The 27692-nt window shown below is 32.1% G+C and overlaps 1 protein-coding gene across 1 annotated transcript in view; it reads right to left on the reverse strand.

Annotated features, from left to right (window-relative positions):
* Positions 1-13197: 13197 nt before the first annotated feature.
* LOC134720644 (fibroblast growth factor receptor-like) overlaps positions 13198-27692 on the reverse strand; it is a 45949-nt gene continuing 31454 nt past the window's right edge. The window contains exons 10-15 of the mRNA XM_063583023.1: positions 26065-26175; positions 22889-23079; positions 18567-18680; positions 17539-17650; positions 14936-15032; positions 13198-14254 (exon numbers count right to left, since the gene is read on the reverse strand). Of these exons, the coding sequence (XP_063439093.1) occupies positions 14098-14254; positions 14936-15032; positions 17539-17650; positions 18567-18680; positions 22889-23079; positions 26065-26175 (782 nt within the window). The 3' untranslated portion in view covers positions 13198-14097. The remainder of the gene's footprint in view (positions 14255-14935; positions 15033-17538; positions 17651-18566; positions 18681-22888; positions 23080-26064; positions 26176-27692) is intronic.

Genomic DNA, 27692 nt, shown 5'->3' on the forward strand with positions numbered 1-27692 from the left:
TACCAACACACCAAGGTGTTAATTCCATTTGTCCACCAAGGCAAGATGATACCACTACATGTAATACAACAGAAATGACGACACCATCCCAGTCTCACTCAACAAATATTATTGATAACCAATCATCCGAGAGCAGTCATCCGTCCTGCTCAAATGTTATTAGCAGAAGCGGCCAACAGTGTTTCATGCCAACTGAAGAATCTCCGAGTCAACAGGTGGTGAACCATCTTCTACAGGGCAATCCAAACACAGGTACATTTTCAAACGAGTTAGGAGGCCAGGGTTTATCACGCCCACTGGCTTTGGGTGTGGAACCAAAACTGAAAGCTGATATTTGGTCTAACAAATTCATTAATCTGAAGGATTTATTAAAATCCAAATCCAGAGTTGTTAAGTATGTTCCGGTAGAGAAGGATGATTGTTTAACATTTGTTAAAAATAGTAGTAGTAAGGCAAAAATTGAGTCAATGGCACAGTGGCATGAAGCTTTTCGCATTTATGGGGCAATTTATTTTGAAAAATACCCTACTGAATCCCCGAAGCTGATGAAATATGCGGCTATCATTGCAAACTTGGCAGAAAAAGCTGGAATTTAGGCTGCATTCTTTTATGATCAAGCATATAGGCAGTGGAGGGAAGTAGACCCTTTACACTTACCATGGGATGGAGTAAATGGGGAACTATTCAATGAGGCGTTAGCTATTGGTCTTATTGGGAAAACCAATGCCATGAAATAGCCCTTTCTTACACAAAGCCTGCCGGCTCCAGCCCCTCAACAGAAAAGGTTTTGTTATGCTTTCAACAATGAATCAGGCTGCACGGCAAGAATTTGTAGATACGAGCACACCTGCCAGGTTTGTGGTGGAGACCACAGCAGGAGGGATTGCCAACAATCCAAAAACGAGAACGGCGATTCTATCTTGTCATAAATTTCAAATTAACTGTAATGTTTAAAATGTAGATTTATGTCCAGTGCATGCGGTATGGGAATATTGCAAGATGAGGGGGATTCAAAATGGTCATTTATTTTGTTTTATGGATGGTAAACCTATTCCTAGGCAGTATTTTACACGCCAGTTACAACTTTCGTTACAATGGGCTGGATGTGACACCGCGGTGTATAAGGGACATAGCTTTAGGATTGGGGCAGCGAGTTCAGCAGCTATGATGGGCATTTCAAGTGATAACATTCAGGTAATGGGGAGATGGCATTCAGATGCGTACAAAAAATATATTCGGATACCAGTTCTTAACATCTAAATCTGTTTTATGTGTTTTGATGTTGTATCATGGGGTTATGGACCTCTGATGCGACACAACGCGGTTGTTTTCATGAAATACGTTGAAGGGTTCCTTGTTCTTGCCACTGTGCCATAAACGGGTAATCATGTTTAGATTTAGTTTTGGTTTTATTTTTATTTTTTTTGTTTAATATTATTCTGGTATGAGTACAAAAGGGAAAGAAATTCTGAATTTTTGTTTTTGTTTAGTTTGTGTTTTGCGTGATTTTTCCTCAAACGTATGATATTGTTTTAATAAGTAAATGTTTTTACGTATGAAGTGTATTTTCATTACATGCATAAGAGTGTAATAACTTTGTTTTGACAGTATAGTTGATACTCATTTTTAATTGTATCTATGTTGGGTAACTGTGATTACGAAATGTAATGGGGACATGGGCCTCTGTATTTTTAATCTTCTTTACAGACTTGCGGTCATATTTTGTATAGTGTGTATGGTTATTATTTTGTTTTTGTTGTTTTTGTATTTTCCTTTTTGTCTTTTTTTTTTTTTTTTTTTTTTTTTTTTTTTTCTATTATTTTTTGGATTTGTTTTATTTTGTTCTTCGTATAATTAAGTTGAGATATTTACCAAAATACAATAATTTGCTACCATTACTTTCAATGATAATTTAACACATAATAAAAATGAAGTATTTAGGTTTGCACCCATGGTCATGCAATTTGATGTCATTTTTCCAATTTCTCAGAGATTATAAACCTAACAGTAATGAATCATCCCCTTTTGCCATTGCAGCTGACGATGGGGTGAACTCTGGTCGACCTGTGTCATAAAATTTAAGGAATCTCGTAAAGAGGTTGATTAAGGTTGATTAACTTTACGCACTGTAATAAACTATGGTGGTAATGATGTTATCTTTCAAGAAGTTAAACTAAGCAGTCAAAGTGTATATACTAGTATACGAATAATCATAAAAATAAATAAGATAGAATAAAATTAGAATTTTCAATGTAAATAAATGTAAAATTTGGCTTTGGTTGTCATGGGGACAGGGGCCTCCTGCAGCTTTTAATTTTAATTTTTTTTTGTATCTGTTAATACATTATAATCATGGGATAGTTAGCGTTTAGTTTACAGAATGGATACTCATAGATAGAAGTAGCTTTATTCAGATTTGTGATTTCTTTTTTGATATTTTTGTTTTTCTTATTTTTGGTAGTTAGGATTTTTTGCTTTTAGAAATTTTTATCACTGGCTTGGATGGGGGATATTGTTACAAGGAAGGCTTTGGGTAACAATATTGTGGCGAATGTAACCCCATCTTTGATGGGATGGGTCAATAAGGTTTTGTCATTATAACCATATATGTTGTTTATAAATATGATTTATTGATTTCATTATACATGTTTTTCATTGTGTTGCATTGCTTCTTCGTCATTTTAATAATAAATGACAGTTTTCAATTCTTAAATATTTGTTTGCTTGTCATTCTTTCATCCCATCAAACAGAGCAAGCCTGTGTTGACAAAAATGCTAATTTTTATTAAAAATGATTTTTTGGCAAACTAGGCGGTACTATGGAAAGCGGCATAACTCTTTGTCCTTATTGGGTAGAAACGCAAATACCAAGTTATTCCTTCCCCTGATCATGTTATATGATCTCAGAAGGCGCTTCAGCTGCAGTTAGTAGTGGCAGGAAATTTTGGAACTAAAAGTTATACCCACCATCCCTCCCTGGATAGCTAATTCGGATTTTTTCATTATGTTTGAACCAATTTAAATTGAAATATCTTAATTTTGTTTAACAATGGGTATTGTGTATTCATGTTTTATTTGGTTAAACTATATGTGAGTGTTTATTTTCGAATGTAACACCATCTATGATGGGCGAATGTAACCCCATCTTTGATGGGATGGGTCAATAAGGTTTTGTCATTATAACCATATATGTTGTTTATAAATATGATTTATTGATTTCATTATACATGTTTTTCATTGTGTTGCTTCTTCGTCATTTTAATAATAAATGACAGTTTTCAATTCTTAAATATTTGTTTGCTTGTCATTCTTTCATCCCATCAAACAGAGCAAGCCTGTGTTGACAAAAATTGTTTATAATGGAACAGGGACGTGTAACATCTGCTTTATTCCCTGAATTCACAATCGTAAAAAACGTATACAAATGAAAAACCAGTGGCGTAGCTGGGTCATTTTTACGTGTACGCCCGAACCTTGGCGAGGGATAAGTGGGGTCCCAACCGCTCAATGATAAAGCAGCTGCTGGTAGTGGGTTCGAAAGGGACGAAGCCCCCGAAAGCTATCGAGAATGAGATACTGTTATGATTCATGACAGTAAAAAATCATTGATAGCAACATACTTTTGAATCTAAATGGTTTATTTGTTTTTGGATTATTTTTTGTAATATGTTAACTTTATAATCATCGTGTTAACCTGGAAGCTAACCTAATGGTCATTGGTTTTAGAGAAAACGTCCAAACCAATATTACTTTTAAATAAGTTTAAAGGGTGCAGTGAGTGAGCATACAATCGACAAAAGCACCTTTTAATAAACACGAAAAAAAAATCTAAGAGGTGCAATATGAAAAAATTATGGAACACCTAGGATTTCTTCCCACAAATAATGAATCAATATATCGTTCCTTTAAAGAGATTTAAAAAAAAATCTTAAATTTTCTTTTGATATTTTTTCTTGATCTGGAATATTTCACGAAAATCTATGAAGGTTTATAAATTGAGCATGTAAAATAATTAATTGCGTAAGGAAGATTCCGGCTATCTGTCTATCAGAAAAGAACAGAAAATGAATGAAGGCAAATGCTTTCAAAATTTTAGCTTTAGACATAAGTCATAGAAAAAGCTTCTTCGGCATTTTCATAAAATTCGATGAAGGTTCGACAAGTAGTAATGTAATTGAGAAATAACAAAATGTAAGCCCTAACTGTGACCACTTATTAATTGCAGAAAGAAATACATTTTGTCCTTAAAATGCAGGAAAATTACAGATATAATTGCATTATTATATTGCTCTGAATACTCTTTTGATCATACAGTTTCTGTCCAGCTTTCGTAAAATTTCACGGAGAGTCATTCAAAAGACTTTATCCACCTTCGGAACCTAAATATTGAGGCCGCTTTGTCTCGCTTTTGGGACATAGATGACAGGCTCGACAAAAATACAAACAGCATATTGAATCTGAGCAAATAGTGAATTGCTTTAAATATAAGTAAAGTACGTAGAATTCATAGTAGATTCAGACTTTTACAAAGAGTTGAACAAATATATTAAATGATCTATTTGAGTAAATTTACTCCCTTTTTATTCAAAATTACCATCCATTGAAAAAAGAAGCATACGGCTGATGTGCTGTTGACCAGTTTTTCTTATTCTATGTCGATTATTTGTTTTATTTTCAAAATTCAAGTGTACGCCCGGGCGTTTTGACGTAAACGTAGCTACGCGCATGAAAACTTTATTCGGACAAATTCAAGTCCAATAGTTGTATTATGATAGTGTTAAAAAGGGTCGACATAATTCAGACCTTCATAAATCAAATCAGAGACATAAACATCTATGTATAATATATAATAGATTAGTATATATAGGGATCTAATCTGGTCAATCCATGTAGTGTATATACAATGGCCTTAACTATAGAATATGTCGAATACATAGTTTTACATAACTTGGGCCTGTTACCAGTATAAAAACATACTATTGTAGTGAAAAATGAATTCTGAAGTAGGCAAAAAGTAAAGGTAGGGGTAGTATACAATTTTAGAATAATAAGTTTAAACTCTTCAAGCCAGTTCGCATTGGAAAAGATGAAAAAGAGAAAAGATCTTTTCTAAATCTTTCCTTTGCCAACAAAGGTCTCGATGGCGTCAACCTAGGCAATATCCTTCATCATAAATTAGTTCAATCGAAAATACCTCCTTATTTCAAAGACCAGTCTGTACCAATAATTTCTTATACCTATACCAAACCTATTGCAACTAAAATTTTCAATTACAAACGCGTTTTGCAGGATCTCGATATTGACGACTTCAAGTCTAAACCTCCTGATTGCACTTGTGCTAGTTCCCAATTCACATATAATCCTGCTGGCCACGTTATTACCGGTGACCTTAACATTGTTAATAACACTTCTCTACGAAACGTGTTATCGAAAGGTCCGAAATATCGTGAGCCTAAATCCATCAATTGGAAACACAACTTTAAAATTTTGATGGATTCAGTCGAGGATTATGCCAGGCAATGGGCTAAGCGCGAGAAGGAAGACGTAGACACTCTATCCGAATGGATTAAGGCAGTGAGGTCGTTAATACAAATCAGAATTAAGAAACTGAATGGGTCCATCAATGCCCATGCTACGTCAATCTTCAAAGATCCAAATGTTGCTAAACACCTATCTGACCTCCATGATGAATATGTTGTTGTCCCCGCAGACAAAGCCCCAAATAACATCGTTTTTATCTGTAAAAGTCATTACATTAATTGCTTGATAAACGAATTAGGTATAGACAATTCACTTGGAACCCAACATATACCCTCACGACACTTACCAAAGAGGAAATCCTGGATAATCATCGGTCTGTTCTTTGTTCCTTTGGTATTTCAACCAAAGATGAAGAACTGGATCTTCCATCACTGTATTGGATACCTAAACTACATAAGTGTCCTTACAAACAACGGTATATTGCTGGGTCTTCCAAGTGCTCCACAAAACCCCTTTCTAAATTATTAACATCCATTTTATCAGCAATCAAAGACGGGCTTCAAAGTTATTGTGAAACTGCCTATTCTAGAGGTGGCGTGAATCAGATGTGGATACTTAAAAATTCCAAAGATCTTTTAGAGTACATACAATCTAACTCTCTTTCATCTTGTAACAGTATTAAAACATTTGACTTTTCTACTCTTTACACAAGTATTCCACATTCCAAACTAAAAGACAAATTAAAAGAGTTGGTATTACTTTGCTTCATAAAAAAGAATGGCCAACGTAGATACAAGTATCTTGTCTTAGGGAGGGATAAATCATACTTTGTAAAGAACCATTCTGATTCAAACAAAAAATTCTCTGAAACCGATATTATCAAGATGCTTGATTTCTTGATTGACAACATATTTGTTACGTTCGGAGGACGTGTTTTTCAACAGACTGTCGGCATCCCAATGGGAACAAACTGTGCCCCTCTACTTGCTGACTTGTTTCTTTATTATTATGAGGCTGACTTCATGCAGGAACTTCTTAGGAAGAAAGATAAGAAGTTAGCAATATCCTTTAACTCTACTTTCCGCTATATAGATGACGTTCTTTCACTAAACAATTCAAAATTTGGTGACTTTGTGGATCGCATCTATCCCATCGAATTGGAGATAAAGGATACTACAGATACAGTTAAATCGGCTTCATATCTTGACTTACATCTAGAAATTGACAATGAGGGTCGGTTGAAGACAAAACTTTACGACAAAAGAGATGATTTCAGCTTTCCAATTGTGAACTTTCCATTTCTAAGTAGCAACATTCCAGCAGCACCTGCATACGGGGTATATATCTCCCAATTGATACGATATTCCCGTGCTTGCATTTCCTATCATGATTTTCTTGATAGAGGGTTACTGCTCACAAGGAAGCTATTAAACCAAGAGTTCCAAATGGTGAAGTTGAAATCATCCCTTCGTAAATTTTACGGACGCCATCACGAGTTGGTTGACCGTTATGGAATACCCGTTTCACAAATGATATCGGATATGTTCCTTACGTCGTAGCTACAATCCCCTTCCCTTTCATGAATTTGACCTACCGAATTAGACTATTTACCGGATTTGTAATCACATAAGCAACACGAAGGGTGCCGCATGTGGAGCAAGATTTGCTTACCCTTCCGGAGCACCTGAGATCACCCCTAGTTTTTGGTGGGGTTCGTGTTGTTTATTCTTTAGTTTTCTATGTTGTGTCATTTGTACTATTGTTTTTCTGTTTGTCTTTTTCATTTTTAGCCATGGCGTTGTCAGTTTGTTTTAGATTTACGAGTTTGACTGTCCCTTTGGTGTCTTTCGTCCCTCTTTTAACCTAAATGGAATTTCCCCTTGAATGAAATGTTCTCAAACCAACAAAAGAGTACCATAAAAACTTTTAAAAACCGGAAGAAAACGTATGTCAATACATATACACTACAAACAACTAACCAAAGTTTTATGAACATTTTTCAAAACGTTTTTGAGTTCCTCGATAGTCAGAAAACTGGAGAATTTCCACATATTTTATGAATAAAATCTCATACCTCAGAAAAGTTTAAACTATGATTTATGAATATCGAAAGTGAGCTTACGTGAAGTTAACAATTCACCAAAGTTTCAGGAAAATTGATGAAAGCGTTTTTCAGCAACATGTATTTTCTCGGACACATCAACGACCACCGGGCGGACAACGCCGTACACAATAATAGGTTCCGTAAACGGGCGCATACAAACTAAAAGGTGGCCAGTGAAAGGTGGACCCGTCAGACGGAGATGTTCACATGCCATTCTTGAAATGGACTTCTGCTAATTAGTTAACAAAATATCTTGAGATAAGCAAACATTGAAGACCTGTTGGTGACCTTCTGCTGTTGTCTGCTCCATGGTCGGGTTGTTGTCTCTTTGGCATATTCCCCATTTCCATTCTCAATTTTATGTGTATTATTGGTATCTTTACGTAGACTCTGTTGGATTTTTATAGACTATGCAGTTGCATCATACTTTAACCGTAAACATCATTTTTTAAGAATATGATATTATGTTGATAGTCCTAAATATATAGATGAATTACAAGTATCACATAAACTTATTATATATAATAACATGATCCAAGAAAATGAGGTCAAGGTCATATAAACCAAACAAGAAATACATGTTCATCTTACAATCATTCAATCATTCAATGCACTAAATATATAGTTGACCTATTGCTGACAGTTTCAAAGAAACATACTTAACCAAGAAAACTAAACATTGACTAATTACCCATGGAAATACGGTCATGGTCAATTGAACCATGCTAGACCTTGAGACATACAACTTACAATCCTTCCAAACAACAAATTTAGTTGACTTATTGCTTATAATACTTTGAAAATGTGAAAATGAGGTCAAGGTCAAATAAAACCTGCAAGACTGAAATAAACATCATAAAACATTTCCATTCAATAAATATAGTCGACCTCTTCCATATTCTATTAGACAAAAAGACCATTCTCAAAAACTTACCTTGACCACTGAACCATGAAAATAAGGCCAAGGTCATATTACACCTGCCAGCTAGACAAGTACACCTAACAATCATTCCATACACCAAATATAGTTGACCTATTGCAAACAGCATTAAAAAAACCTAGACCAAAATACAAAAATCTAAACTATAACCACTGAACCATGAAAATGAGGTCAAGGTCAGATGACACCTGACAGTTGGACATGTGCACCTTACATTCCTTCCATACTCTGAATATACTAGACCTATTGCTTATAGTATCTGAGATACAGACTTGACCACAAAAACTTAACCTTGTTCACTGATCCATGAAATGAGGTCGAGGTCTAGTGAAAACCATCTGACAGGCAAGGTATGCACATACCAAATATAGTTATCTTATTTCTCATAAGAGAGAAATAAGCATTACAAAAAAATCTTTACTTTTTCTCAAGTAGCCACTGAACATGAGACAGACAGAAACATCGTAACTTAATGCATGATCTATATACAAAGTATGAAGCATCCAAGTCTTCCACCCTCCAAAATATAAAGCTTTTACGAAGTTAGCTTATGCCACCACCGGATCCCTATCCCTATGTCGAGCTATCTGGGACAAAGTCATATGCTAGACAAAAACGAAAACAGCTCACGTCAATATAAATATAAACAATTCACCAAAGTTTTATGCTAATTGGTTAAAACATTTTTGAGTTAATGTCTGGCATGTTGACGAATGAACAGACGGACGGACAGAAGACAGAGCTTTACCATAATACATCCCATAAATGAGTAAAAAATCTGCAAAAATTATTTAAAATTACTCATTCAGGGGTAGCAATCCAACAACAAGCTGTCTGATTCTTCTGAAAATTTAAAGGCAGATAGATCTAAACTTAATTAAACATTTTAACCCCTATGTCAAATTTCCTTTAAATGCTTTAGTTTCAGAGATATAAGCCAAAAACTGCATTTACCCCTTATTTTGGTTGGCAGGAAGGTTCATCAGACACAACCCCAATAATGATTGTGGCCAAGTCTGGTTAAATTTGGCCTAGTAGTTTCAGAGGAGAAGATTCTTGTAAAATTAAACAGACTATGACAAAGATAAAGGACACCAATTGATCAGGTGAGATAAAAAATGGTTACTATAAGTCAAGTAAATGAAATTTCCAAATGTAAAATATGAAAGAAAAAAAAAATAATACAAGTTCATGTTGTATGAAGAAAACATGTGCTCTTTGCTTTTTTTTATATAAATTAAGCAAAATCTGTCCTTTTCACATTACTCTACTTGTTTATCTGTGATGTTTTACAGGGACAGACTAACTGAACAGAAAATATGGGCCCCCTTCTACAATGTATAATAGGTGGCGATACAAATGAATGGTACAACCACAATAAGCTCTTCAGATAAGAAATTAATCTTTTAATTCTTCATTGATAATTTTTTTGACATGTCTGTACTCAGTACTTGACTTTTATATACCATAATTGAAAAATTCCCTTTCTAAGTACAATCTCGTGATTTCAATTGTTTTTTGTCATGTGCTTCAAGTTTTTTTTTGCTTTTAGTTTGAATCAAACAACTGTCAAAGTTCAAGTATTTCCTACAGTTGTAAAATTGTGACAGTACATTTTCGAAAAAAGTATTAAACAATTATTTCCTCATCAGATAAAAATGACTGTTTTAAAATAATTTCTACTTGTTTTATTTGGTGTGCCCAATTTATGATGCCCCATTTATTGGCATTTATATGTTTTCTGGTCTGTGCTTCTGTCTATCTGTTCATTCGTCTGTCTGTTCATTTGTACGTCCATCCTGCTTCAGGTTAAAATTTTGGTTAAAGTTTTTGGTTGAGGTAATTTTTAATGAAGTTGAAATCCAATAAGCAACACGCAGGCTCCACATGTGGAGCAGGATCTACTTACCCTTCTGGAGCACCTGAAATCACCCCTTAGTTTTTGGTGGGGTTCGTGTTGTTTATTCTTTAGTTTTCACTGTTGTGTCATGTGTATTATTGTTTGTTTGTTTGTCTTTTTCATTCTTAGCCATGGCGTTGTCAGTCTGTTTAAGATTTATGAGTTTGACTGTTTCTTTGGTATCTTTCCTCTTTTGAAACTTAGTACACATGTTCCCTATGATATGATCTTTCTTATTTTAATGACAAATTAGAAATTTCTCCCCATTTTCACAGTCCACTGAACAAAGAAAATGATAGTGCGGATGGGGCATCTGTGTATTGGGGACACATTCTAGTTTCATGTTGTAATACATAAGTTTTAGGTGGTGTATATTGTTCTAGATTATTGTTCAATGTGTATGTTATCTCAGTCATTTACAGTCTTGTCTTTAAAAAATCCTGTTTTACTGTGAATATTTTATATTTTGTCATTTCTATGTGCTGGAGAATCAGAACATCACACATTTTTTTGCGTTAGATCTTTTTTTTATCTGGCAATAAAGAAAAAAAAAGATTTTTCAAAAAGCGTTTATTTTGAGATTACAACATAAACTTAACAACATATTCACAACATAAACATTAAAGAATTTATAAAATTTATAAAAAAATGGAATTGTGTATGTAGCTATAGTAATAACAAATCAATAAACAAATCATCAAGAACAAAATAAAAAAAATAAAATAATAACAATATAAAAGCTATCTCTTCAACCCTATTAACAAAATAAAGGGTACATTAGAAATTTTTTACAATAAAAGGACACAAGTCTTCGTTAGGTGGAACAAATATATGTTGACATTCCAACCGATAGTATCAATTTTGAATTCTTGATTTTTTATGCCCCACCTACGATAGTAGAGGGCATTATGTTTTCTGGTCTGTGCCTCAGTTCGTTCGTTCGTTCGTCTGTGCGTCCATCTGTACGTCCGTTCGTCCCGCTTCAGGTTAAATTATTATGGAGTTCATTATCACTGAACTAGTATATATTTGTTTAGGGGCCAGCTGAAGGACGCCTCCGGGTGAGGGAATTTCTCGCTGCATTGAAGACCTGTTGGTGACCTTCTGCTGTTGTTTTTTATTTGGTCGGGTTGTTGTCTCTTTGACACATTCCCCATTTCCATTCTCAATTTTATTTTTAAAGTTTTTGGTCGAGGTAGTTTTTGATGAAGTTGAAGTCCAATCAATTGGAAACTTAGTACACATGTTCCCCATGATATGATCTTTCTAATTTTAATGCCAAATTATAGTTTTGACCCCAATTACATGGTCCACTGAACACAGAAAATGATAGTGTGAGTGGGGCATCCGTGTACTATGGACACATTCTTGTTTTTCTTCACTTGAGTACATCCTTAACCATGTCTGAAGTTATAGTTTTAATACTTGCTGCAAAGTTTTTACAAATTCTGGACATGATTGATTTCATACAGCAAAATGACTTGGTGCTCAAAGATAACTTAAAATGTAAAGTTTTTACACAAAAATACAAAATAAAAAAGAATAAAAACAAACAATATAAAAACAGTTGGTATCACTGTCACAACAGATAACAATTCTTTTAGGACATGTTGATTAAAACTAGACATTCTATAACAAATAACATGATATGTGCATGATATACTAAAAATTTCACTAACTAACACCAACAATATATGTAGTGGACACTTTAAGGTTCAAGATAAATACTAATTGACATTTTGCTTTCATAAGTCAATGACATTACAAGATGGGAGATAACTCAAGAAAGGCTCAAATTGTTAATCGTTGCACACTGTTACTTTTTGGGTAAATTTTCATCAATTTATTTCAATATGGAATAATAATTATTTATTGAAGTCCCAACTGAAAAATCTTTAACATTTGATATTAGGAATACACACAACTGGGGTAAACATTATAACTATCCCTTTAAGGTCAAGGAACAGTAAATGGGCTATATCGCAGATTTTGCTAAATATTTGCATACAACCTTGGCTCTTTGAACTACAACTGAAAATCGAAAAAATAATACATTTATCTCTTTTATTATCTGGAAAATTGTAGATTGATTTCTTTTAATATGGATGAATATTTGTATAGAAAGCACATAAAATCGGCAAAAAACCTTCTAAAATTTGTCTTAAAATCGCCAAATCTCTAATTCTACTCCATAGATTTTTCTTAAAAAACTATATATTGTTGACACATAAATTTCTGTTTTAATGATATAAAATAATCATGGGGTCACCGACTTCGTTTTTTGTCTAATTATCAATTTGTTACCTTGTTCGTAGTGAAAAACCTCAAAAATCAACGTTTTAAGGCCTGCAATGCGATAACGTTCTGATTATTTCGATGTTTTGTTGGATTTTTGACAAAAAACGCAACTTTGAATGATGAATACCATAAAAACGAAGTCGGTGACCCTATCATTATTTTGCATCATTATAACGGAAATTTATGTATCAACAACATATAGTTTTTTTAAGAAAAATCTATGGAGTAGAATTAGAGATTTTGCGATTTTAAGACAAATTTTAGAAGGGTTTTCGTCGATTGTATGTGCTTTCTATTCAAATGTTCACCCATTTTGTGAGATTTCAATCAGTAATATTTCAAATGATAAATAAGATAAATGCATTATTATTTCGATTTTCAGTTGAAGTTCATCGAGCCATAGTTGTATGCAAAATTTTACTGAAATCTGTGACATAGCCCATTTACTGTTACTTGACCTTAAGGGCATATCCAACAGTTTATTTCTGATGGTGAGAATTTTTCCATTTAAGATATATAGGCTATATTTTACCTGCATAAATCAAATTTGTAATAAAAATATTCTTTCATGTGCTACTTATTGAGTAAGATGTGGTTGAAGTTTCCGATATTTGCTCAATATTCTTTTTTTGGGGGACATATTTTTCCTTCCCACAGAAATGCATAACTTTTTTGTTTTAAAAGATAAACATAAGCTGTATTTTGTGAAAAATATTATGAAATATTTGTTTAGAAATCACTAAAATTTATCAAATTATCAAGAATGTCGAAAAAACATTATTTTTTCTGTATATTTATAAAATTAAAAAAAATTGCATCATCGACTTTTTCATGAAAGTTCGTACATTGTACAAATATTCTTCATACGTAATCAAACCAAATGACATTTTAAAAAGAGGGGTCGATGAACATGTTTTATAAGTTAAATCAGTCTGAATGATAAAAATCAGTCAAAAATTCATTTTTCCCCGATATGTCACAGTTTGACGTCGCTAAAATAACAATTTATGTTATCAACGTCATTACCTCCCCTGTAACTGTATTGCATGCCCTTAACTGTACTCTACCTCTTTGGAATTCAAGAACTTGTAAGAAATATTTAGTAATTGTATGTCTGCACATTAAATTGTTATCAGGCTGACATGTAAAGAAGAGATACACTGCATATCTGAATTCTGTCAAAAATCAAGTATAAGTGACTAGAGTATAATAAAATCTATAATATAAACAAATTCAAAGTTTCTGATAAATTTGTACAAATTTTGGTACTAAATGTCATTTGTATTAAATCATTTATCAGGTAGTATACAAATGGAATAAAACAAATTGGTGTAAATTCACATGTGTCTGACAGGTATACACATGAAACAACTACTATACAGCTTGTGTAAATTTACATGTGTCAGGTAAACTGTCTAGAAGTATATGTAATGAATGATCAGCTGCCAGGTTGGACAAAACTTGTAAAATATCAGGGTATTCTATTCTCTTTACTGGATCTTCTTGCCAACAGTCTAACATTAACTGATACCTATAATAAATAAATGTAAACCAGATCACCTACTTATAAATAGGGATTAAAATGGTCAAGGATACATCATTTTCAAGATAATTTGACAAGGGAGACAACTGTTTTAATAAATTGCTGACAGATTGTTATGAATGAAGATATGACAATCCCTACATGTTTCAAGTTATCAAGATAGTTTGAAAAGGGAGATAACTGTATTTCTCTAATTCTTCGTCAATTTATCTCTTTCTGCACCTATTGTATAAAAAAAATTTAATCAACATGTGGTTCGTTTGACCTTAGTACTTCATTGGTTAAAATCCAATAAATAGAGATTCCACCACCAAATCTTGTGTAATACGATCTTTATGCACTCTCGACAGTTAAATATGGTATTACACTCGATGCAGTGGTAGAATCTATATTTATATTTACTATGTTTGGAACAAAGATATGACAATCACTGCATTTTTCAAGTTTGTAAGATAGCTTGCTAATTTGGAAACTCTTCAATATGAAAGCTGCTACAATATGTGATATACTGGAAATTACCATCTTAATAAACTACTGTCAATGTGTAGCAACATAGCAATGGCATGTGACAAAATGGCAGAGAACAGAATATTAACATCATAACAATTTTGCCCATTCTGTGCTGTACAGCAAGCATCAATTTGTACACCTTTATATTGAAATACTTACAAGTCTTCACTACAATGTGGTGGTCGTTCAAGGCGTTTCCCTGACAAAATATCATCTTCTACCTCTTCTCTATCAAGATTCAAATATGGAGATAAACCTAAAATATAACAATTATATAAATAGCAGAGAGTCTTATAACAACAACACTTTAGGGACTGCTGCAGAAATTTATTGATCGACATGTTTTGGTGCCTAGGGCACCGTCATCAGGATGTATATATATAATATATAAGAATTATATAAACAATATAAATAAAATTAGATGTAGTGAATGAGTCAATGAGTTAGAATCCCAATAATAAAATAAAAAAACAAAATAAAACAAAATTAAAATAGAGACTAAATTTGAAAATTCACACTTTTATATTAAGCATTAAGGGCACAAGGAGCAAAACAATACTTATAGTTAAATATGATCCTGCCTTGATAATAATTATATCCAGAATAAGCAATTGGCACAACTGTTTTAATCAGTCAAATTAAATATATATATACACAATCAAGTCCAAAATTCATCAATTGAAGCTGATAAATAAATAAAAAATATTTGAATCGCTTTAATACATGATTTTACATAATGTAATGGTGTTTTTTTTTAAAACAGCTAAAAGCTTTTGTGGTAACTTACCAAAATGAATGATTTCCCACAATAACATCCCATATGACCAGATATCTGTTCTATAATTATATATTTGTTCTCCTATACTTACCAAATTGAATGATTTCCCACAATAACACCCCATATGACCAGATATCTGTTCTATAATTATATATTTGTTCTCCTATACTTACCAAAATGAATGATTTCCCACAATAACACCCCATATGACCAGATATCTGTTCTATAATTATATATCTGTTCCCTCAATACTTACCAAAATGAATGATTTCCCACAATAACACCCCATATTACCAGATATCTGTTCTATAATTATATATTTGTTCTGCTATACTTACCAAAATGAATGATTTCCCACAATGACACCCCATATGACCAGATATCTGTTCTATAATCATATATCTGTTCCCTCAATACTTACCAAAATGAATGATTTCACACAATAACACCCCATATGACCAGATATCTGTTCTATAATTATATATTTGTTCTCCTATACTTACCAAAATGAATGATTTCCCACAATAACACCCCATATTACCAGATATCTGTTCTATAATTATATATTTGTTCTGCTATACTTACCAAAATGAATGATTTCCCACAATAACACCCCATATTACCAGATATCTGTTCTATAATTATATATTTGTTCTCCTATACTTACCAAAATGAATGATTTCCCACAATAACACCCCATATGACCAGATATCTGTTCTATACTTATATATCTGTTCCCTCAATACTTACCAAAATGAATGATTTCCCACAATAACACCCCATATTACCAGATATCTGTTCTATAATTATATATTTGTTCTCCTATACTTACCAAAATGAATGATTTCCCACAATAACACCCCATATTACCAGATATCTGTTCTATAATTATATATTTGTTCTCCTATACTTACCAAAATGAATGATTTCCCACAATAACACCCCATATTACCAGATATCTGTTCTATAATTATATATTTGTTCTGCTATACTTACCAAAATGAATGATTTCCCACAATGACACCCCATATGACCAGATATCTGTTCTATAATTATATATCTGTTCCCTCAATACTTACCAAAATGAATGATTTCACACAATAACACCCCATATGACCAGATATCTGTTCTATAATTATATATTTGTTCTCCTATACTTACCAAAATGAATGATTTCCCACAATAACACCCCATATTACCAGATATCTGTTCTATAATTATATATCTGTTCCCTCAATAATTACCAAAATGAATGATTTCCCACAATAACACCCCGTATGACCAGATATCTGTTCTATAATTATATATTTGTTCTCCTATACTTACCAAAATGAATGATTTCCCACAATAACACCCCATATTACCAGATATCTGTTCTATAATTATATATTTGTTCTGCTATACTTACCAAAATGAATGATTTCCCACAATGACACCCCATATGACCAGATATCTGTTCTATAATTATATATCTGTTCCCTCAATACTTACCAAAATGAATGATTTCACACAATAACACCCCATATGACCAGATATCTGTTCTATAATTATATATCTGTTCCCTCAATACTTACCAAAATGAATGATTTCCCACAATAACACCCCATATTACCAGATATCTGTTCTATAATTATATATTTGTTCTCCTATACTTACCAAAATGAATGATTTCCCACAATAACACCCCATATTACCAGATATCTGTTCTATAATTATATGTTTGTTCTCCTATACTTACCAAAATGAATGATTTCCCACAATAACACCCCATATGACCAGATATCTGTTCTATAATTATATATTTGTTCTCCTATACTTACCAAAATGAATGATTTCCCACAATAACACCCCATATGACCAGATATCTGTTCTATAATTATATATTTGTTCTCCTATACTTACCAAAATGAATGATTTCCCACAATAACACCCCATATGACCAGATATCTGTTCTATAATTATATATTTGTTCTCCTATACTTACCAAAATGAATGATTTCCCACAATAACACCCCATATGACCAGATATCTGTTCTATAATTATATATTTGTTCCTTCAATGATTCAGGTGACATCCACTCAACAGGTAAAGTATCCTGTAAAACATGCAACATACCGGTCAGAACAGTTCAAATGAATTCTTGTTGTCTGGTCATTAAAAATGGCATATTTTGGTATTAATATTAATTTAAGACGATACGAGACTGGAATGCCCTACCACATACTGCCACCAATGCAGGTAGTCTTGAATGCTTCAAGACTTACATGAGATGAACTAGATCAACTCCAAGATTTTTTTAAATTCACTGTATATATGATGTATAGCACAAATTCTTATCAATTAATACTTATCTCTTGTCAAAATTTTAAATGTACATCCAAAAGTGGCAAAATAATCAACTTATTGATGATGGCCATGACTGGTAGAAGTAGAATTAATTTACTCATAGGATCTTTGCATTGGAAATAAACACATTTATTTTAAAACCAGTTGTTGGCATGATACTGGTTATGTTCTACTCATATATTTTATGATGGTATGATAACTATGATACTAAACACCAAACAGGAGGAACTATACTTGCTTTTCTTATGATGAGGACATAATTTTTCAATCAGTTAAATTGATGTCTGCAGCTGGCATGTCAGTAACTGCTAGTAGTCTTTTGTTAATTTATGTATCAATTTCACTTTTGCTTATATTTAGTTTCTTTTTTACAAATTCTGACAACTGACTCTAGACATCTTTTAAACTGAGTTTTACTGTGTGTATTGCTGTGTTTCTTTATTCTAATTTGGCTAGAGGCTAACATGTTTAACCCCGCCACATTTTTGAGTCTCCCAAGTCAGGAGCCTCTGGCCTTTTTTAGTCTTGTATGTTTTTTAATTTTAGTTGAAGTTCATTTGTATATTTTGGAGTTTAGTATGACATCCATCTTCACTGAATTAGTCCACATTTTCCCTCTTTGTTGAAGACTCATGACTGTGTTTTGACTGAAGACTGTAACTTACATTCTCATACTGATTTCTCTCTGTGATTTCATGAGGGAATCCAAATCCTGTTAGTTTACAGATCCCTCCACGTCCTACCAAAATATTACTGGATTTCAGACGATAGTATATCAACTGAAATGGAAATGGAAATAAGAGGTAAGAGAAGTTAACATATGTTCAAATCTCAGGAAACAATTCAGACATACATATCAGGGAATAATGAAAACTGCAGGAAATAGTAAAAACTCCCAAAGCATTTTGATAGGGTGTGTAGGTAGGGTAAATATCTCTTGCTATGAACGAGTCACCTGCTATGTGAGTCCACAATCAGTCAGAAAGTAAAACTTGTGTTAATATTCTTTAAATAATCAACTTATCATTCCTATTCAGTTTGGAACCATCATTATGTGTTTCATTACTGCATACATGTGATGTTTTTATGATGAATGGAACCATTACCCATAATGTGTAGCCCTTTTCATACTTGGTACAACTATTGTGAAACACGGTTATTTGATTTTTTGTTTTTTTGTGTTTTCCATGGTTCTAGAAACTTGGTATATGACAGACTGGACATTTTGGAATCATTTTATTTTCTCACAAAAATCCTTTAAAATCTTCCTGACCTGGCCTTGTGGTCATAAAAATTTCGAGCACGTTTTTTGTACTCAGACTCAAGAATCAACCAATCAAAATGCTGGATTTCATGTTTCTTTTTTTTTTTTTTTTTTTTTTTTCAAAGTAAATATCTTTTATTATATATCTGCTGCTTTAACAATTTACTCGGATTACAGCGTTAGCCCGAGTATCCCTGTAATTAGTTACTGAATTTCCAGGGAAAAGTTCAGTAAAGTATACTAAAGTATTAAAGTGTTAATTATATATATCACATACACATTCTTTTAAATACAGTGTATACATATTAACAATAAAATTTCATAGTATAAATCACGTGTTTACGGAACATCATTTTGCCTTCCGAATTTGTGTTCATCGTCCCGTGTTTACATCTTTGACCCAGTTAATTGTACTTGACCTTTTGTGCTGGATTAGTTACAAATCATTGTCCGAAAGCTAGTGCAAAAGGAAGCACATGTTTGTTGTGAAAATAAATTTTTGGATTAGATAAAACTTGTTTGGTAAGTGTTATTTACTATTCGTTAACAATTTTGTCATAGAAATAAAATAAATGTATCTAAAGTGAAAAAGATTAGATGTTTCTGGAAATATAATAGAAAGAATAAGGATTTTAACATGTGATTTGATACCAACAAAGTGAACATACACACAATATATTACTTGATGATATTCGGTGTAAATTTAACAAATCAGTGTTGAATTATAATCATTTTAGTTTTATATATTACTAAAAAAAAGTGTCTTGTTTGGTTTGTTTTTACATACAAAAAATGAAAAACCAACAACTACAACTACAACATACATGTACAATATAAAATCTAGCATAGCTATTGATTATCACACCACACAATTGTATACATTTCAATTACATATAATTTTGAATATTTTTAAGCATCTTACTTATTGTTTTATTTCTATACTCCATCAGATGATATCTGTATTTAAATTCTTGTTTAAATATTTCATAAACATTAACTTGATTTATTTTATTATTTGAAATACAATTGCATTTGTGTAGAGTGAATAGGATGACTGTCAAGAGATAATTAATATCATTTAATGAGTCCTCTTCTATTTTGTATCCTACTACTAAGTGTTTTAAAGTAACTATATGCTCACCAATATGAAGCTTATTTAATAAAATACAAATTTTATTCCAAAAAACTTTAAAATAAGTACATTCCATGAAATTGTGTTGATAAGTATCTGGTATCCCACACACTGAACACAGATTGGTGTTTTTAATTTTCCATGTGAAAAGATGTGTACCTACAGGTAGTATATAATGTAATAATTTCCATCGAACCATTTTTAATTTATTGTCTTCTAAATAATTAAAAATAAAATTTAATGTGTATTTAATTTTTGGTTGAATTTTATCTATATTTAGTTCTTTCCGCCATTTTGTAAACCCTATAGGAATATCTTTATTTACATTAGATAAGATGACATAAATATCTTTATTATCAATTTTTTGTAAATCAGATATAATTGCGCCTTGTTTTAAACATAGTTGTTTTTTACAATTAACAATAGTTTTTAATGAGTTTTGTTTTTGTAATATATCTTTCCAATGATTTGGTATGCTCTTTCTTATTTGTATTATTTCTGCAATCCAATTTCTTTTACATTTTAACTTATTGAGTATTTTTTCTTTTGATATTCTTCCTCTGTCATCAATTATGTCATTTACATAGATTATGTTGTCTTTTATCCAATGATTAAAAACTAAACTGTGCCCATTTAACTTTATGTATTTGTTACCCCATATAATTCGTTGTCTAATGGTTCTAAAGTTTTCTGGTTTATTAGTTTGACCACCTCCATATTTTACCCAGGTTTTAAGTATTTCAAAGTAAAATTTAGGGATTTTGTTGTTTTTGATATTTATTGATTTTAAATTATCCAGATTCATGTGAAATATTAAAAAATTTGATCCATATTGATTAAAGTATAATGTGGGAATAATTTTCCAATTTGACTGTTCACCTTCTATTAATCTTTTTACCCATTTAATTTTTATTGCATCAATAAACTTGTCAATATCTATCATTCCAAGTCCTCCCTCAGTTTTTTTCATGTTAATTGTTTTTCTTTTAATTTTTTCTTTTTTATGGTCCCAAATGAATTCATAAATCATTTTTTTAAATTTAAATAGTGAATCTTTGTCGATATCAGTTACAGAAGATAAATATGTTATATTTGGTATAACTAGAGATTTCACGACAGTTACTTTTCCGATCATTGTTAGCTTTCTTTTTTTCCATGAGTTAAGAATTTTTTCAGATTTTTGAAGTTGTTTTTCTATGTTTAAATTCATACATTGAGATTTATTATATCCAAAGTGAATGCCAAGGCTTTTAACAGTCTCTTTGCTCCAGTTAATATTCTCAAAATTGTCTTGAATATGTTTTAATTTTCCGAAACCTAATCCTTCAGTTTTACTTCGATTTAAAATAAGTCCTGATAGAGAACCAAATACTTCAATTATATTAAATGACTGAGAGATTTCATCTTTAGAGCAGAGAAACAATGTAGTATCATCAGCTAACTGGCTTATTATTAGGCTGTGCGTTTTTCCATCTAACTTTATATTTATTCCCTTAAGATTATTGTCGTTTCTTATTCTACAGGCTAATATTTCGACTGCAAAGACGAATAAAATGGCGCTTAAAGGACATCCTTGTCGAATTCCTCTAAAAATATTCAGCGGGCTTGAAATCCATCCATTATTAGAAATACATGCCTTGATATCTGCATACAAGGTTTTGACCCATCTTAACATAGAATTTTCTATACCAAATTTTGTTAGTGATTGATACATGAATTCCCACTCTAGGGAATCAAAGGCTTTGGAAAAATCTAGAAAAAGTATAGCTCCATCTATTTTTAACTTTTCTGCATGATCTATAATGTCTTGTATCTGACGTATATTAAAACCTATATAACGGTTTTTAATGTATCCATTTTGGTCACTGTGGATAATTTTTGACATCACAGGTTTTAATCTTTGGGCTAATGTATATGCAATAATTTTAACATCAACATTTAATAGTGTAATTGGTCTGTAATTACCTAATTCATGTTTCAAGCATGATTTTTGTGCTCCGAGCACTGAGCAAAGTTTTATGACTTCAACCCCTAATCTCACAATTTACCCTTTTATAAGTTATTGATTTAGCAGTCAAATGGTTGATTTTCTTACTTTCAAATCAGTTAAACTTTTTGCCAAAGTATAGATAGATTCTTACAACTTCACAAATAAACCCCTGATGTTGAAAATATAAATTTGTAAATCAGCTTCCATATGGGGTGGCTGTCAGTGCAAAGATTTATTATCAAGCATGTCCTTTAATTTATACCAAATATGCCCTGGTTTATGAGTCGGAATTTACCATAGAGTAATATTAGAGTAAGTCTATTATCTCCCCTTTAACATATAGGACAAGAACTATACTCCTGCACATCCTCAGGTTGTGTTTTACGACTGTGTTAAATCTTATCAAAATTTGTCTAGCTACTTAGAAAGAGTTGCATATACCTTATACATTTTACCACATATTGCAAAATTAAAGTAAATAAATCTAATTATCTCCCCTTTATCATGTCTGACCGATATTATTTTTGTTAATGGGTATCCTCAGCACAGGGTTACAGTTTCATCAATGTCAATTTCACTAATTATCAGAGATCTACATTACCTTAAACTTTTGTAGATGCATCAATCCATTAACTACTTGTGCAGCTAAAGCTAGCAGTCGATGTGAATTAATGTTTTTATGATGTACTGAATTAGATGAGATCTGCACTGTTTGTGCTCCTGGACGGCTGTACTGTAGATACTCGTATAGAGTACCCTCTTGTGCATACTCTAACATTAACAACCATGGCTCTGTAATATAATATAGCATGTAAGAAAGGCAGATCAGGGTATCGAGGGGTCAGTTTTAAAGATGCTTTGAAAGACTGGTATAATTAAGAAAAAATTCATGGGGGCTTGAATATATCGTGATTTTACCATGGCTTGGCCCTTTTTTTACCATAAATAAACTCACTATTAAATTGACGTAAAAGAATGTAGCAAACTGAATAAGTGACATGCTAACACTATTAACAATAATGTATTTAGATAGGTTTGGATGATTGTAAATGATAACTTTAATCATTTGTCTTAAATGTATACAAACAATGGCTTATATTACACATTTTTGCATCGCTTGTTTACCTTTCCTTGTTGTGATGATTTCTGTTTCACAGGCGTGAATTTTACCGTAAAAGTTCATATCATGACGTCATGGTTCTATGATGTTGGGTAGTTCATCCATAAACCAGATGCTCCGCAGGGCGAAGCTTTATACGACCGCAGAGGTTGAACCCTGAACGGTTGGGGCAAGTATGGACACAACATTCAAGCTGGATTCAGCTCTAAATTTGGATTGTGATTAAATAGTTGACACAGCATAGGTTTCTGACACAGAATGAATGTGTTCTAATGAACTTAAAATTTTTGTTTTCTCTTAGAGCAATTCACTATGCTGTTGAATATTAATCCTCTCAAAAAAATGTTTGAAGAAATTTTCTTTTTATTTATGAAATTTCAAATGAGAAAAATTGAACCCAATTTTTTTAATCACATCCCCCTTTCCCTTATTCCAAAACTAATCTCAATTAAAATTTCTAATGGAGTTTGCAACAATAACTACTCATTTAAATACATCATAATATATTAAGATGTAAAAAAAACTGCTTCTTATCACTGAATGGTAAAGATTATTTTAATTTATCAGTTGGTAGTAAAAAGTGAATATACATTGTATATTGTATATAACAAAGATTTAAGTTGATTTTGGACAAAGAAAGATAACTCCAATTAAAAAATATTCTTGCTATTGCACAATATTGTGAAATTAAGATATTTCTTGTTGATTCTGGACAAAGAAAGATAACTCCAATTAAAAAAAATTCTTGCTATTGCACAATATTATAAAATTAGATATTTCTTGTTGATTCTGGACAAAGAAAGATAACTCCAATTAAAAAAAAATCTTGCTATTGCACAATATTGTGAAATTAGATATTTCTTGCAAACTATTCTGGACAAAGAAAGATAACTCTAATTAAAAAAAAATTTGCTATTTCACAATATTGTGCAATGAGTTATTTCTTGCCATTGCGCAATACTGTGCAATTGAAAAGACTTGCTATTGCGCAATACTTAATATAATAATTTATATCCTGATTTGGACCAACTTGAAAACTGGGCCCATAATCAAAAATCTAAGAACATGTTTGGATTCAGCATATCAAAGAACCCCAAGATTTCAATTTTTGTTAAAATCAAACTAAGTTTAATTTTGGACCCTTTGGACTTTAATGTAGACCAATTTGAAAACAGGACCAAAAATGAAGAATCTACATACACAGTTAGATTTGGCATATCAAAGAACCCCATATATTAAATTTTTGATGAAATCAAACAAAGTTTAATTTTGGACCCCGATTTGGACCAACTTGAAAACGGGGCCAACAATCAAGAATCTAAGTACATTTTTAGATTCAGCGTATCAAAGAACCCAACCGATTCATTTTTTTTCAAAATCAAACTAAGTTTAATTTTGGACCCTTTGGACCTAAATGTAAACCAATTTGAAAACGGGACCAAAAGTTAAGAATTTACATACACAGTTAGATTCAGCATATATATCAAAGAACCCCAATTATTCAATTTTGATGAAATCAAACAAAGTTTAATTTTGGACCCTTTGGGCCCCTTATTTCTAAACTGTTGGGACCAAATCTCCCAAAATCAATACCAACCTTCCTTTTATGGTCATAAACCTTGTGTTTAAATTTCATAGATTTCTATTTACTTATACTAACGTTATGGTGCAAAAACCAAGCAAAATGCTTGTTTGGGCCCTTTTTTGGCCCCTAATTCCTAAACTGTTGAAACCAAAACTCCCAAAATCAATCCCAACATTTCTTTTGTAGTCATAAACCTTGTGTCAAAATTTCATAGATTTCTATTAGCTTAAACTAAAGTTATAGTGCGAAAACCAAGAAAATGCTTATTTGGGCCCTTTTTGGCCCCTAATTCCTAAAATGTTGGGACCAAAACTCCCAAAATCAATACCAACCTTCCTTTTGTGGTCATAAACCTTGTGTTAAAATTTCATAGATTTCCATTCACTTTTACTAAAGTTAGAGTGCGAAAACTAAAAGTATTCGGACGATGACGACGACGACAACGACAGTATGATAGCAATATACGACGAAAAATTTTTCAAATTTTGCGGTCGTATAAAAAGCATATGACATTGGAGTACAATCAGAACAGCCCAAGCAATATATTCATATTCTATCACGGGTATGTACTCAAAGCGTTTGAAGGACGTCTTGTAAGAATGATACGGTGACTTCATTATAGTTTTTTGGGTACTCATTTTGTGGACTATTTTGGTCAAGGGTGAACCACATATGTAAGTGTTCAGCCTAATACAAAGATTTCAAGTTTGTTATACATGTATTCATGAAATTAAGTATCCAAGAAAAACAATTTTCTAGCTTTCATCCACAATAATTGGTATTAAAGGGTTTCGAGAAAAATCAATGGAAATATTCCTTTCAATACTATGTTTTGATTGTAAGAAGCTTCTGTCCAAGTTTAGTAAAAATCCAGAATACTAATCAAATCCTTTATCAAAAGTTGTTTTAATAACATCAACAAATTTTCAAGTTATTATTTAAAAAAAAAAAAAAAAAATTAACAACAAATTTATCTAGGATTTTACAATGGAAAGTATGAGAACCAATAAGGAGGATTATACATTATGATCAGTTGTGACATTTTCTGTATTTCTATTGGTGGAGAACTTACCATGGAAGGTATAACAACCAATCAGAAGGATAACATTAGGATGAGGTTGTAACATTTTCTGTACTTCCATCTCTCCCAGGAAAAATTTTCTTTCTTGCTCTGTAGCATTTTCTGTGAAGGAATCAATACATGTACTCAATACTATAACTAGAGGCTCTAAAGAGCCTGTGTCGCTCACCTTGGTCTATGTTAATATTAAACATTGTACACAAATGAATTCATGACAAAATTGTGTTTTTGTGATGGTGATGTGTTTGAAGATCTTACTTTACTAAACATTTTTGCTGCTTACAATTATCTCTATCTATAACAGTAGTTTCTGTGGAAAATGTTAGTGAAAATCTACAAATTTTGTGAAAATTGTTAAAAAATGACTATGAAGGGCAATAACTCCTCAGGGGGGTCAATTGACTATTTTGGTCATGTTGACTCATTTTTAGTTCTTACTTTACTGTACATTATTGCTGTTTACAGTTTATCTCTATCTATAATAATATTCAAGATAATAACAAAAAAACAGCAAAATTTCCTCAAAATTACCAATTTAGGGGCAGCAACCTAACAACCGATGATCCAATTCATCTGAAAATTCCTGGGCAGATAGATCTTGACCTGATCAACAATTTCAACTCTGTCAGATTTGCTCTTAATGCTTTGTTTTTTGGGTTATAAGCCAAAAACTGCATTTTACTCCCATGTTCTATTTTTAGCCATGGCCGCCATCTTGGTTGGTTGGCCAAGTTACCGGACACAATTTTTTATACTAGATACCCCAAAGATGATTGTGGCCAAGTTTCAATTAATTTGGCCCAGTAGTTTCAGAGGAGAAGATTTTTCTAAAAGATAACTAAGATTTACGTAAAATGGTTAAAAATTGACTATAAAGGGCAATAACTCCTACAGTGGTCAACTGACCATTTTGGTCATGTTGACTTATTTGTAGATCTTACTTTGCTGAACATTATTGCTGTTTACAGTTTTTCTCTATCTATAATAATATTCAAGATAATAACCAAAAACAGCAAAATTTCCTTAAAATTACTGATTCAGGGGCAGCAACCTAACAACGGAATGTCAGATTCATCTGAAAATTTCAAGGCAGATAGATCTTAACCTGATAAATAATTTTACCCCATGTCAGATTTGCTCTAAATGCTTTGGTTTTTGAGTTATAAGCCAAAAACTGCATTTTAACCCTATGTTCTATTTTTAGCCATGGCGGCCATCTTGGTTGGTTGGCAAGGTCACCGGACACAAATTTCAAACTAGATACCTCAATGATGATTGTGGCCAAGTTTGGTTAAATTTGGCCCAGTAGTTTCAGAGGAGAAGATTTTTGTAAAAGTTAACGCCGGACACAGGACGACGACGACGGACGACGACAGACGACGGACGCCAAGTGATGAGAAAAGCTCACTTGGCCCTTTGGGCCAGGTGAGCTAAAAAGCATATGGAGAACAACATTCTGAGTTTGACTGTCCCTCTGGTATTTTTCGTCCCTCTTTCCCTATTTACACAATTTTGATAGTCAGTGAACAATGAAGTCCATTTGATATTTTGGCTAATTTTTTAAAGTTCACATCAAAATAAACATAAAAGCTTTATTATTTTTAGATGTTTTTCATTGT

The sequence above is a fragment of the Mytilus trossulus genome, chromosome 6 (assembly GCF_036588685.1).
Source record: "Mytilus trossulus isolate FHL-02 chromosome 6, PNRI_Mtr1.1.1.hap1, whole genome shotgun sequence".
Lineage (NCBI taxonomy): Eukaryota > Metazoa > Mollusca > Bivalvia > Mytilida > Mytilidae > Mytilus > Mytilus trossulus.